General features: G+C 33.1%; 1 protein-coding gene across 1 annotated transcript in view; it reads right to left on the bottom strand.

Annotated features, from left to right (window-relative positions):
- Nucleotides 1–15,589, bottom strand: part of LOC143197969 (discoidin domain-containing receptor 2) — a 623,414-nt gene that overhangs the window by 446,561 nt on the left and 161,264 nt on the right. The window contains exon 2 of the mRNA XM_076406850.1: nt 12,708–13,212. Within this exon, the coding sequence (XP_076262965.1) occupies nt 12,708–12,795 (88 nt within the window). The 5' untranslated portion in view covers nt 12,796–13,212. The remainder of the gene's footprint in view (nt 1–12,707; nt 13,213–15,589) is intronic.

Genomic DNA, 15,589 nt, shown 5'->3' with positions numbered 1-15,589 from the left:
AGCAAAGTGCAGTGGACAAAAATCAAGAAGTAACTGAGGATAAAAATAGATTGGACTGAATAAATGATAGAAATGGTACCAAAGGATAGAAGATAGGCAGATTTATTGTCTTCTTCGAAAAATGTAACACTCAACAAGATTTTAATAACAGTCTAATGAACTATATCTGACTAACCTTTTAACGTAATAAATAAGATGTTACAACTGTAAAAGCCATATAATGGATGAGCAATGATCACTCCAAAGACCTCAAAATCACTAGAGACAAGGTTCGTTAGTAAATGTATCGTTAAGCTACACTTTTATGAAAATCTTTAGGCTTTTCAACTACCAACTGATCAATATATAGTTTGCAGACTAAAGAAAACCAAATATATTAACGTTGAATCATGTGAGAGTATTATAAACATTCGAAATTTAACCAGGTTAATAGAATAACATCTATAATTGAACAAGCCTACGAGAATAAAAAAGTATGTTCAGCTATATTATTAGCCTTCGATGAGATATGACATAACGGTGTTGTTAATCTACAAAAAATTATACTATGATGACTAATTCTTTATCTACTAGATATATATTTAGATTTGAGCTATGATAAAGATAAGTTGTGGGTTAGTCGACAACGACTACTAACAATGTAATAAATAAATTTTAAAAAAATGCAAGACAAACAAAGCTGATACAGAATTATTAATATACAGAATTCAATTAATCTAATTTTCGAACTACGTAATTGAAATTGTTTGTTGTTATCTGAAATTCAAGTACTAGAAAGCAAGTGTATATTAACCGATTGTTGATATATGTACGAGGTTATATTTAGAGTAGAATTATATCTAATTAAATCTGCTTGTACAATACAAATATAAACGAATGATGTTGGGGTACATTTATTTAATTAAGCTTTTCCAAAATTGAAATATAGCCGGGATTTTAATTCTTTATGCGTCCTGAATAAATATTTAGATATATTATTTTTGGATATTGTTTGATGCCTGTTACTCTACATTATTAAACTGATTTTGTTGAACGTTTGTTAATCTAAATTAGTAATAACGATAACAACATACCTACTCTTTATTGCGTTATTGCTTATTTATGGTAAAACAACGGGAAACATTAGCTTTGGAGAAACGTTAGTTGGTGTAGGTTCTTGAGATACTTTACATGTATTTTTCAAAAAATAGACAGAAATACAATCAGAATATAAAATACGTGTAGTAGAGAGGTTAAATAATGTTTTAGTTTATTTTTATTTAATTATTACAACGATTATTATGTGCATATTTTATTTTACAAGATTTTTTTGTGTTAAAAATCTAAGTTTGATTATTTTTTAATTTTTAGTGAGTTCCTTATTTATTTTTAGAAGTTTTTAGAATTTTTCAACTTTTAAAGAAATAAAGAAACAATTATTGAAATTAAGAAACGCTTCAGGCCCCGGTGTCTGCTATCTAAACTAGGTGATTTGACAAATATTTTAACTAAACTAGATTATATTTATGTTATGTTACCAATTTATGTCGAAATTCGACGACAAAGTAATCACTATCACTATCTATTAAACCGTAACTGAGCTATTTAGGAAGAAACGTGTCTCGTACACGATACTTAAAAAAAAGAGCGCTATAAACAAAAGAAAATGGAACACCACCACGCTTAATTTGAGCTATTACACACTCGTATGTGATTTACGTGACTTTCAAATTTGCCGTCGCTTGACGTTGTACACTTCGTCCCCTAATGAACCTGTCTCAGATGGGACTTAACCCTTCCGCTGCGATCGTATTACGTGCTTTACTTTTTGTATTATCTCCTGGGGTGGCAATTGCATAAAAGGGGTTGATACGTCGGGCGCGAGAGGGTGAAATTCCCGGCTTTTTGTACCTATTTATAATGCACGGGTGGCTATCCCCTCCCTACTCGAATAAAAAATCCACGACGTGCTCGTAATACTACCTCGATGGATGTCGACGTAATGTGAGAATGTGGGTAAATATTTGGAATTGTGATCTCGCGAAGGGAATCCTCTTTACATCCTGAAAATTTTGATTGACTGACGTTGCAATATAATGATGCCGAAATTCAAGCAGCATAGTGATAAAACGACATGAAAAAATACAAAAATATTTTCGTATAAATAATTTAGCGAATAGCTGAAGTTGTCGTTTATAGTTCTTGCAATAGGCCATGCAGTCGAATTGATTGCGTGCCATCTTGGTTATGTGACGTTTAGCTCACTTTCACTTTAACCATTCTGATGTGTAGACGTCCAAATTTTATTATGGATAAATATATACCACAAGAACGAGCAGAAATAGTGACAATTATTGAAAATAATTGTTCCATTATTGCCACTTAGCGGAAATTGCGTCAAAAATATCCTAATCGCCCAGTGCCTCACAAAATCACAATTTATCGTATGCACACATGCAAATTTTCGACAGTACAGTACGGAAAATATAGCTCTGGTGCTCGATAGTGTTGCAGAGTCTCCAGAAACATCAATTCGTAGACATGGTTCCCAGTTACACATTTCTGATCACAGTTTATCTTCAAGCAGCATCGTGATAAAAAGTTTGAAGTCGGTGCGGTATACGTACGTATTTCTTGCATATGTCATAAAATTATATTATTATTTTTGTATTGTTTGGGCTCGGCACCGACTTCAAAGTTAACGAACATTCGTTGTAAACTGGGAGCGAACTTTTCCTACTCATTTTGCTAATTATCATTAGTCTAGTTAAAAAGAGACAGAATGAAGTCCGATGTATCCGAACATGTAAAAAAATCGGTCTATAAAATTATATTTGTGTTGATACAGTTGTCATGTGTCTGTAAAATTATTTAAAACATTAATGATAATAATCAGAGGTTATAAACCGGCGAAACATTTTTTACGGTTATTTTGATAAATTTCTAACTCTTATTTAGAATTGGTGATAACTCTGATTAAAAATGTGAAAACCATTCAGTAGTCAGAGATAGGAATTGGTTGCGTCTCTACCTTAAGCAGATGCGTGATAATGGCGGTCCCTTCTTGCCAGTAAAAAGAGTTACAGAGGCAAGTATTTATTATATTAAATATTTAACTTTTTTTGTTTTACTTGTATTTAGAAACAAGCCTGAAAAAAGATACACTATAGCAAGAGGCATCAGAGAGAGTGAGAGGAAGCTCATAGAGAGAGATTTCGACAGATAATAAATTAACAATTTGTTAACTGACTTGGTTACAATGGTGATTCTGATAGTGAAAATGACAGTGACTGAATGAAACATTTTGTGGTGGGCTGATGGCCAAATGCTGGCAATTAACAAAACGAGGAAAAACAACTAAAGATGAGTATATAATTAATATAATATTACTATCGAGAAACGTATTGTGAAAAATTTTATGTGCGTATACATATGCGTGATATGTATAGAATTCTCCAGAAGATACATGAGTATTAGGTTAGAATTTACGAGCGGTTTTACGAGAAGAGTTAGTTAATACTATCTGTTTTGCAGGTATTGCAAATGCATTAGCGATAATGCACCTATTTGATACAATTTTAGGAAGAAAATGTATACAAACAGTAACAAATGTAACTAAGGAAAAACACAGTGATATCAAAATGAATTGACAAGAGAATACTGGAATAAATCAAACAAGGACTGAACGTAAGAAGATAAATATGCTCTCTAAGGAAGGTAAAATACATTACTTTGATATACAACTGTTAATTAGCCAAATTATAGCTCATAGGTGATGTGGAAATGAGCTCAATATAAATATAAAAACATAATAATAAGAACTGTAATCTACAAGCAATTGTGGCCATATAATTAATTGTAATTTAAATCCTTCAACAATATTTACAACAGATATACTACAATGTTATTATAAATCATATTTGATGACGTTTGTTTTGTTGTTTTATTTAGATCAGTATTTTGTTAACGAAAACGAAACGAAAACTTAAATTTGATGCGGCAACGTTGTATTATAAATTTTGACGACGTACATTAACAGTTTTATTAAAAGGACTTTTAATAAATTAAACGAAAAGGCCAAAATTGAGGAGCTTTTGTTTCGTTTCCTTAAGATGGTACGTATAAAAGAGAGAAAATATTAAAATCTCGACTAAAATCGCCGCCTCTTTCCAATGATTATTTCACCAATTCTTCTATATGGTTCTAAGACTTGAACTATCTATGGACACAGTCACAGACTGCTAAGACAAATTCTACATATTTCGATCCTATATCGTGGCAGAAGTGAATGAATTTTTTTCAGATGCATCATTAGTGCAAGGCTAATGAACAAAGTCAGCAGGGCAACTCGGTCCAAAGGTGAATTCCATTCCATCACTGAAAGCATTTTATAATAAATGGTCCTAAATAATTAGGATAAAAAACTAAAAATTTGAAATAAATATTGATAGATGAGAATAAACAGATGATCGTCATATATCATCGCCCGTGCATATTGGATACGTTCGAAAATATATATTTGTATATCAGCAAAATATAAACCCGACAGCATTAGACGTTTTATCTCGTTGTGGAAAAGAGATTCCATTTTCATGCATCAAAAGAAAGTCGGTTCGGGACGCGGTTCGCCCGTATGTCACTCGGAACTCGGAAAACTTTCCTATATTTGGCATTCGTCTCCTTTATTGCCATTTTCTACTATTTTCCTTCTCCCCACGTGTATTTTTCTTTGTGATGCGGATAAGCGGCACTCGAGAATAAAATAATATTTGGCTTTCAAAAGAGCCACTTCAGGTCAAATTAGATTAAGGAGTTTTTCGAATTACAAGTGAAAGATATAAATGTGTGTTGGGGCTTTTAAAGGAAATGAGAGGAACAGTGGTGGGCTTTTGTTGCCGCCGCTGCTGCCGTTGCTGTCGCTGCTGTTTTGTCGTTTTATTAAGACGTTTCTCGGATCAATTTGCCCTGTTCTGCGTGTTGTTAGTCCAAGTTTCATGTCATACCGAACGGACAAAAAAAATTGACACAAGCCGAATATTTTTTTAACGCAATAAGATATAATTATGTTTCGTTAAGAAAAAATGTAAACCAACATTATTATATACCAGCTGTCATTTAATTTTTTTTTTGTTAAGAATGCTCAGTATGGAGGCAAACATAAGTAGTCAACATTAATACCAGAATAATATCCTAAAATTGAACTTTTTGCCAATGTAATAATGCGGGAAAAGATTGCATACCATTAATCCTGAAAAGGTAGCTATTTGGGAAATTATAGTACTTGTTACAGCTGTACAATTGTTGATAAGGACGAGAAAAGCGGACTTTACTTTCGCAAGAAGAAACAAAAGAATATACTCGAAAGCTATTTTTGATATACATGTATATCACTACATAGTATAAAACAAAGTCGCCTTTTCTGTCCCTATATCATGTGCGCTTAAATCTTTAAAACTACGCAACGGATTTTGATGCGGTTTTTTTTTCAATAGATAGAGTGATTCAAGAGGAAGGTTTATATGTATAATACATGCATAATATACTAAGGCAACATTGCTAATTTTAGAGGTTTCTAACGTGATGTCGTAAATTAACCTATTTTTTTAGGCTTATTTAGCAATTAGCAAAAACGCTGCCTAACCCTACGAGTTAGATCAAATTAATGTACTACAGTATTGTACACCATAAAAAGGTCTACAAAAAAGTCCGCGATGGTATATGTTTATCTTTTAGGGATAACCCACATTAACCATTTTTATTGTTTACTTTTTACGTGAGAAAATGGCTTATTTACGAAGCTATTTTAAGCAATACGGCATTAATCCTTATCGAATTAAGTACCTTAAATACAGTGTGCAATTAATATAGATCAATATGGTTCCTTACAGCATGTAAATTAAACAAATATTTTCGGAGATATTACAAATTTAAAATTTGCGTTTAAAAATGTGTAATGTAATAAAAATTGTATGAATTTAGATATTCCAAAGATAGCAGGAAATCTTCATAGTAAGTATAGGGGAAGAGAAATTGTTTTATATTATCGTTATATATATATATATATATATATATATATATATATATATATATATAACGATTATTAATATATGAGATGAATGTTGCAGGATATCATAGAAATTGAAGTGCAGTGCTATTTAAAAGACTTCTTTAATATTTTATAACTTATTTACATCAAATATTTAACGTGGTCACAAAACAAACGCAGAGAACAAAGCGATAGTCGATATTTTACTGTCTGCGCCAAAGAACGTGCCTTAAATATAAATTGAAAAAACTGGTCTCCACTTTGTCACCGATAAATAAACTGCAACGGGCAAAAAAATGCCGAAATCATATCGGTTCCATTCAAGCGGTATAAAGCCGACGAAAAAAGTTTACATAGTAAGTAGAAACTATAGGAACTTTGATTTGGAATCATCGGCCATCCGTCTAAATCGTATTAGCATTCAGCGAACGTTTGGAGTCGATCTGTTCCAAGTCGCGTGTATATTCCTGCAAAAAGGGTCCCGTAAAGTCGATAAATACGGGATAGGGGAATAGGAGGGCCGGTAAGCTGTTGGTTTGAAACCACCTGGTTATTTTAGTGGTATCAGTTCGCTTTTAATGATTTTATTTGCATTACAATCGAAAATTTAAAAGAGACAACCAAGAACAAAATTTTCATTGTAATACTACAAATTCTGTATTAAATCTGTATTACGGGGGTATTTTAGACTAGAAATTTAAAAAAATCGATTTTACTTATTTTTAAAGGGTAACCCTTAACGAATCGGAAGAATACATTCGAAGGTACAGTTGTTCTAGTATAAACGAAACTTTAAATGTGTTTTTCTGGACACCACTCTTTTCTTACTTTAAAATTTCAAAAACGAAACATATTAAAATGAATTATTTGACTACTTTAATATCATAGAGGAATGTATAGAAAATACTCGCACCAAACTTCATCTAAATTGGTCCAGTAGAACTTCAGATATCATGCGAACCGTCTCGAAAATAGTAATTTAAATTTTAATTTTTAGAAGCCTCCATTTAAATGCACCCTCACTGAAATCATTTTAATTCGACAAGATTCCCTTAAGGGCATGTTTTTAACGAGTTAAGTTTTAAAAACATGATATATTAATTTTTAAAATTTTCTAGATTAGAATACCCTCGTAGTTGAAATAAATATATTCAATATTTTTTTCGCTAAAAAAAGACAGGAGAGATGTTACTTTAGAGGTATCCCAGATTAAAGTATTTAAAGAATGTATCTGTATAAGGATTACAACATATATTTCAAATTGGCAGCTTCAAAATAAAAAAAATCCCTCGCAAATTTATGTTAGTGATTGTTTAATATTTGTGGACAATCACAAGGCAAGAGTGTAGAATCCAATAAGGAAAATGATCCCAGTCACGCCAGTAACCAGGCTGGGTAAGACCGGATGTCTTCTGGGATGATTTTCAAGTTGGTCACTCGCCAGTCTGTAGGCTTAGTGCCGAGGATCGTGGTTCGGAGCCCATGTTAAACTGTAACTCCAGTCCAGATAAACCCCTAGTTGGCAAAAGGAGACACTAATATATATATATATATATATATATATATATATATATATATATATATATACTCATTTAAATTAATAATTAATAAATAAATATTTAACTGATTTTTGTGTATATTACTTACATATATGAGTACTTTTTTTGTACTAGGTAGGTACTAGGAGGTAGGTGACGTCGGATTGCAACCGAGTTTTGTGATACAATTATTAAAACACAATTAATATAATAATTGATGTAGAAAATTTTAAATAGTTATTGTGTCATTGAAAATGATTATTTCGACCATAATGAACAATGAAACATAACAATTACACGCAACAGTGTTTGAGTAGAGTCTTTATATAGAGAGTAGTCATATAAAAAAACACCAACAAAATAACATCCATTTCCAAATTAAGCTTTCTGGTTTATTCTAATATTATTCCACCTCAAAAGGGCCAGTAGTAAAAGTGTATCAAGGCATGATGTCGACCATATTCACGAATAATGGGTATGTCGAGCGGTATTAGAACCTCAACCACATAGCGATATATTAGTAGTGATATTACTCTGCTAAAGGTAGATATAAGATCGACAGCAGAACACGAAATTAACATAAAAAAAATGTCGGTGACAATAATCCTGCTTTACACAGGCTACTGCATATATTCACCCAACAAAACTAGCTATATTGACACTTAAGTATCTTAAGTTTATCTCATTCCTTTGATGGGCCTTCAATCCCATAAAAAACACTGATTTTCATTGATTTAAAAGAATCGGACAATGCTAAAACATGTTTTTTATTATCACATGAAGTTCAGGACATTTTTTTTTTAATTTTCTTTTATTTGAGATGAACTCTGGCAACCAATCTTCATGAGGATGCTGGTGAAGGTTGACGGTTGCTAATTAAACATTAATTTTTTGGTGTAATTTCCTATATAAATAATCAGTGAAATAATATATATATATATATATATATATATATATATTCATTTAAATTAATAATTAATAAATATTTATAAACTTAATAACTTAATATATGAAATTTAATAACTATAAACTTTATAACTTAATATTGTATAGACCAATTAATACTGACAAAGTGAAAAACCTGTCGCTTCTAACCGGCACCTTTTTTTCAATATGTCACTCACGTCATCGTCGCATCATTCATCGGATTCATCCATTCAACGGACCCGACAATCCCCACCCGAGGGAAAAAAACAAGGCGATACATTCGTAGGTTTAAAATGGACCGACGACGTCACAGCGGCAGGTGACTGAAAAGAAGAATACGATCGAGTCCGTTCGCTTGTCTCATATTTATCGGCTTTATGGGGTCTTTTTTAGATGACTTACACGCGACTCTCGAACGGATCGGCTTCAGACGCTCGTTGAATTTTAAAACGATTCGGATGGATGGTCCGTCCTGAATCAAACCTAAGGATAGTTTCGACTTATGCGAACTTTTTTGCCTCTTTATACGGGTAACTTTATTCGTCCGAATGGCATTGATATGATTTCGGTTTTTCAGTTAGGGGTTATTTGTCAATGACAAGATGGAGACGGAATTTCGCGTTTTTTATCGTTTCAGATTACTTTTGTTGTCTTTAGTTGTTTTTATATCAGACCTATAATAACTACACTAATTTTAAGAGATTTACAACAGATGGTGTTACTGTATATTAAATCGCATCGGGTATACTTAAGACCAACTTCATGTTGAAGCCTCACTGACAGATTTCACTTTTCAGTATATGTCATTTCGTTGTACTACGAACTAAACATTTTTGTAATATAAGATGTCTGAATTTTTACCGAGTAAATCGCATTTGATGGATGTTTTACTTTTTCTACTTCAATTTTAGAAAAGGACAGCTGAAGATCATAGAATGTTGTGTTAAGCTTATTTTGAATTAAATATATTGTATCGATTTTTGGCAATAAAAATTCAAATTAAAAAAAACCTTTAAAACTCTTTATAAGCCTAATTAATCTTATATATAAAATTCTCATGTCACAATGTTCGTTCCCATACTCCTCCGAAACGGCTTGACCGATTCTTATGAAATTATTACTTATTATTAAACGCTTATTACCATGAACATCAAGTGGACCAGTGTGCGAGAATGGTGCAGTTGCGTCAAGAACAAAAGAAAGACGGGCTAACAAAAAATATTGTTCACGTTGTAGGATTTCGAGATTAATATTATGTAATGAATTAATGATATAAATAATTATTACTTGAAATAAATTATAATATATTTAAAAAATTAATATTTGGTGTTTTATTATTTCTATATTCCCTCATCGTTCACAGCGCTCCATGCCTTTTTCATTCATATACCACATCCTTACACACTTCCAATAAGTTTTTTTTTGTTCTACTAGAAATTCTCTAGAAATTATTTACATGGAAAAACAACGTTTGCCGGGTCAGCTAGTGTTAGTATAAAATCATATATATTATAATAAATTAGTTAAAAACATTTAGGAGTATAGAGAAAACATTTATTGTCACTACATTGTCAAACATGACTGTAAAGAATAAAAATACAGCTTGCAGTCTTAAACGCTTATTACCATGAACATCAAGTGGACCAGTGTACAAGCTAAATATGACGGCCAGTAACTTGTTACTATTTAGCGTAATATCTAGAATGTTCTATGGACATTTACCTTTCAAACTCGTTATATATAATAAGATATAAGACGTTAAAGCTATGAACTACGAAATTATTACTCCCAAACCAATTTACTGCCATTATATATTGTTTTAATATCATTATAACTATTACCTTTTATTAAAACAAAACAAAGTCATTCTACAAATAATAAAGTGACAAATTCTGTTGGGTGTAACAAAACATTAAACTAACAGCATTGTTGCCAGCTGCGCCAGTTGTCAAACGCTTAAAAATACTAAAAAAATTATCTTTTGGATAACCTCAAAAAACTATGTCAAAAACATTAGAAAAACCAGTAATTTCTCATAAACTATTTTTTTACAATAAAACCACCAATACATAAAAAAATCCCTCAATATCAATTCTAACACATTAAAAATGAAGACGTTAACATAAAAAGATACTATCTTTTCATTAGAGCATTATCCGGACTTAACAAGAAACCGCAGGTCAGATAAAAGATCCTCCAGATGTTGGCGAACTTCTCAACGAATTAAACCTTGTTAATTTCCATTATTTCACCGAACCCGATCCCGCCCTCTATCAACACGTAGCATCTTTCCGTTTTCAAGGTACGCCGACACATAAATCCGAAATAACTCCACCAATCTTTTAATTAAAAACTTGCCGTCTCTCCCGCCGGTCTCCCCCGCCCGAAATTCGCCAATCATTTATCATGTTCGATTTTCAATTAGACCCTCTTTGCAAATTTACTTTTCGACGCAAACTTTTCTCTTTATCTGGAAAACTAATTACTTCCTATCAGCTTTTCGGGACTCCCCCCACCATCTGACAGAGGAGAAAAAACTTTATAAAAAATCGCCTTTCGCTGCGACGCCCGCGAGGGGAAAAAACCCGGCGGCTCGCCATTCTTGTATTATTCGGGCAGACAAAAGTATGAAGTGATTCATCAATGTGGATTGACGCCATTAATGTACGAGTTTAGTTAGACGTTTCTTTTGTGTTGTCAATATAATTTGGTAAATTTGGCAACACGGGATACGATGTACTGGAATTAAAATGAATATATTAAACCATTAGCATTAGAGCTAAGTACATTTATATAAAGTCCCCGGCCTACCATAGTAAAACACATTTCTTTGGCAAAATTAGTTTTTTTATTCAACATAATTCCCTTCAAGGCTGATACACTGATTATAGCGACCCTCCAACTATTCGATGCTATTTTTGTAGTACGATTTGTCCTTTGCTTCAAAATAGGCCTCAGTTTTGGCGATCACCTCTTCATTCGACGAACATTTCTTCCCAGCGAGCATTCTTTTGAGATCTGAGAATAGGAAATAGTCGCTGGGGGCACTGAAGAAGCAATTCAAAGCCCAAATTATGGATTTTTCCATCATTTTCACTGACTTGTGACACGGTGCATTGTCTTATTGCAGCACTTTCTTTTTCTTCAAATACGGCCGTATTTCGGCGATTTCGTTCTTCAAACGGTCCAATAACGCTATATAACAGTCGCTTTTGATGGACCTTCCTTTTTCGAGGTACTCAATGAAAATGATTCCTTGCGTATCCCAAAACGCAGACGCCATAACCTCGTCAGCAGACTGTTGCGTTTTCCCATACTTTGGAGCGGGTTCATCGTGTGCAGTCCACTCGAATTACTGTCGATTGGACTTCGGAGTGAAATGATGGAGCCATCATCATGAATGATCATTCATTGTCATATATCGCCGCAAAAACTCTGGTTTATTACGCTCGATCATCTTCAAACACTGCTCCGAATCATCAAATCGTCGTTGTTTTTGGTCATAAGTGAACTCGCGAGCCACCCACTCTGCACATAACTTTCTCACACCCAAATATTCGTGAATGATATGATGTACACGTTCAGTTGATATCTTTAGAGTGTCTGCTATTTCAATCAATTTCAATTTACGGTCATTCAAAATAATTTTGTGGATTTTTTAAATGTTTTCGTCGGTAACAACCTCTTATGGGCGTCCACTGCGTTCATCGTCTTCGGTGCTCATTTCACCACGTCTAAACTTAGCATACCAATCCTCGGCATCAAGCCAAACTTTTGCTTCAACTGTATTTTCCCTCAAAAAGCAATATTTTATCAACACGCGAAATTCCTTTTTATCCATTTTTGTCACAATAACAAGTTGCTTCACTCAAAATGCTCTAATTCACAAACTAGTGATCCGACAGCTGTCAAATTTATACACGCAACTTTTGAGGATTAGGGCTAACTAAAAAATATGGATTTAATTCTAGTAGCGCCATCTATATATCAGGCCAGGGACTTTTCAATAAACCTGTTAGATATTAAGCCCAAAGTATGTATCGTAGAAAAAGTACATTGTAATTTTGAAACTGTAGCAAATTAGGATAAAAACAAATAGCGTATTAGGGTTAATTTACTATATTGCTATATTAAATAATTGTAAAAAGTTAAAAATTTACCAATTTTACTGTAAGTTCGAACTAATTTCGAAAAAAAAGGAAATTTTCCGGACTTACCATTGTCTACGTTGTATCCTACTGTTTCTCGGATTCCCATAAATCCACACACCATCACCAAAACGACAACACCACTTACTCCCGCCATGTCTTTCAACGAATCTCGAATATCGCCACTACTTTACTACCGATACGCACAAGACATATTCCGAGCTACGACAGTCACAAGACCATACCGAACATTCAAATCGTGTCAGTCATGTCGACCGGGTGTCGGACAACGAAGAACAATCACCGTCGGTCTAGCAGCAAAGCCGATTTTTTCCTGGCGCTCTCGACAGGACGTACCGCCTCGATCTTCTAAATCTCGAGAGCTATCTCGGCACGCTTCCTTCGGATCAGCTAATGCCCGTAGTTGCGCGGAATTCGGCTGGAGGTTTTAAAATTCCTATCTCTCGGCGAATCTTTCGGTTCTTCGAGCAGTTTTGATCGCAGATATCGTAAATTTTTATGATACTCCCCTATTCGGCCTGACGGTCTAGACGATTTTTCTTTTCAGGGCGATCTGTAACAACAAAAAAACGTAAAATTAGCATCGTAAATATCTCGTGAATGATGGTTGAGTGCAGTCTGTATGCGGCTGTCATCATAAATTTGATTTAAAATGAACAGGAATTGATATTATGAGGAAAAGAAACAAGATAAACCGATACAAACTTTATATAGAAAGATCAGTGGACAAGTAGACCGTAATTCATAGTTCATGTCTCTTTTTTGTAAAAACTTACCACTCAATATATTTAAAAAAACACTTTTTCTAGTAAATTATAAAAAGACCTTTAGAGACAAAATCGTAAGTTAAATGAGACTAAAATTTTGTGGTTTGTTTTTATAGCGCTTATTTAAGATGTAGAGTCTCAAATAGAATGAACTATCCTCCAAAGGATTCTGTTCCAGCCTAGAAACGGTTTTCGAATGGCAAACCTAAGATAATCTCTTATGAGCTCCTACATCAAGCTTCTGGTCAGAAAGGTTTGTTCTTCACATTTGGGACCAAATTATTATAGACGGAAATGTTGAATATTATTGCTTAACCAAGATGCAGTTCCTAATTGTTATTTAGATAGTACGTTTTTCAATAAAGTCAACATCGATAACTAAATTCGAATACGAAGAATTTTGTTTAATATATTTTAGGGCCTCCTTTTTACCAACTTGGGTTTATCTGGACTGTACCTACTGCTTATCGTGGACTGAGCCACGGTCCTCGGTATTAAGCCTACCGACTGGCGAGTGACCAACTTCGAGATAATTCCAGAAGATATCCGGTCTTACCCAGCCTGGTTACTGGCGTGACTGCGATCATTTTCCTTGTCGGATTTTACAATTTTGCCTAAGGACAAGGTGATTTATGTTTATGGTGTTGGTCTATGTTGTTGGTTTATGTTGTCTATAAAGTATATATAGAGGTTTCACTCAAATAGGCGAAACCGAGGAAATGTTTTGCATGGTCAAACTAATGCTGACTCTGAGATCACTTTTCCACATTCTATGGTTTGTTCATGACGCCATTTTTGTGTGTCTGATATTGAGTAGGATTAGCATTTTTGTGCCTTAATTATAATCACTATTATTTGATTATAATTATATCTTCATTCCCAAAAGTGTTATGTATCCAGTGTATGTACGGAAATAAAAAACTAGACGTCGTTTTGGAAGAAACAACCCACGTTATCTAGATTAAGGATGCGTGTGTAACTTAGCAATGCTTTTACCTGGTGTGTAAAAAATTATTCATATAGAGCATTTGTATTCATATATATTGTTTTTTACAGGAATAAAGAAATCATGAATATATTACCCACACTTTATAACCAAAACGTGTCCAAATTAAGCGATAGCAAAATTACATTAAAGGTAAATGTGATTATACTGCATGAAAAGTTTTTGTTACCCTTTAAAAAGTTGATAGTGAAGTGGCATCAATTAAAAACTTCATTATTTTGAAGAGGTTCATTTACTAGAAACAAATGTATATTGGTTAAGCTCGTTATAGTTAATATTTTGGCTTAAGGCTCCTTAACTGAGATAACATTTTCAACAAGGATGTTAAAAGAACACATTAATATAAAATAAAATAATACAATTTGTAGACCAATAAGATAAGCTTTATGTTATAGAAAATAGATTATCTCACGATTGTTTTATTAAATTATTGTTTTTATTATGATTGTTTCTTTAACTCCTCGATTTTATCATACTAAGAGCACAGCAGTAATTATGATATATGTCATTCATTTTAATCGTATGTTGCTGTCCTTTATGACAGTGCACTTGTAGCTTGTGCAAGTAATAGTCTGTGTCGAAATGGGAATTTTTATAAAATGAAATTCATAAAAAAATTTAATTTTTTTCCGCCGCTGATTTGTACCCTTTCTTCTCTTTAGAACCTGATGGATTCCGATTACCAGACAATATCGTTTGTTTTTTCGATAACATCTTTATTAGATACGCTTAGTACAATCTCAGTTATACATTTATTACTACTTTTCATTTGTACTTGGATTAATTCACAAGCAAGACGAGTGCGAGAAAATACATCATTATGTATTCCTCAATAATACAATTATAATAACTTAAGATATAGTTTACACTAAAGGTATACACTTTATATAAGTTCGCATGGTTTGATTCGCTTCAATCTTCTGACATCCTGCGCGCTGTCCAGCATTTGTATTGCCTCCACGTTAGTATGATTTACTGATCATCTTTCGTGTTTCATGGCGAAATCGTGGCTAACTTCGCAAATCCATTTGATTTCCAGGTCATCGTGCAGTTCTTCGTTGGTTACGTGGCGATAGGAATTGGTAATCAATCGAAGAACCTTGTTTTGACAGCGTTGAATAGCTAGTTGATTTTAATTTTTAGTGCAACCCCATATT

This window comes from Rhynchophorus ferrugineus, unplaced genomic scaffold (genome assembly GCF_030347505.1).
Source record: "Rhynchophorus ferrugineus isolate W39M unplaced genomic scaffold, kcgeb_rfMv2 rfM6, whole genome shotgun sequence".
Lineage (NCBI taxonomy): Eukaryota > Metazoa > Arthropoda > Insecta > Coleoptera > Curculionidae > Rhynchophorus > Rhynchophorus ferrugineus.
The sequence above is the reverse complement of the archived record's forward strand: the minus strand, read 5'-3'. Positions and strand labels throughout refer to the sequence as shown.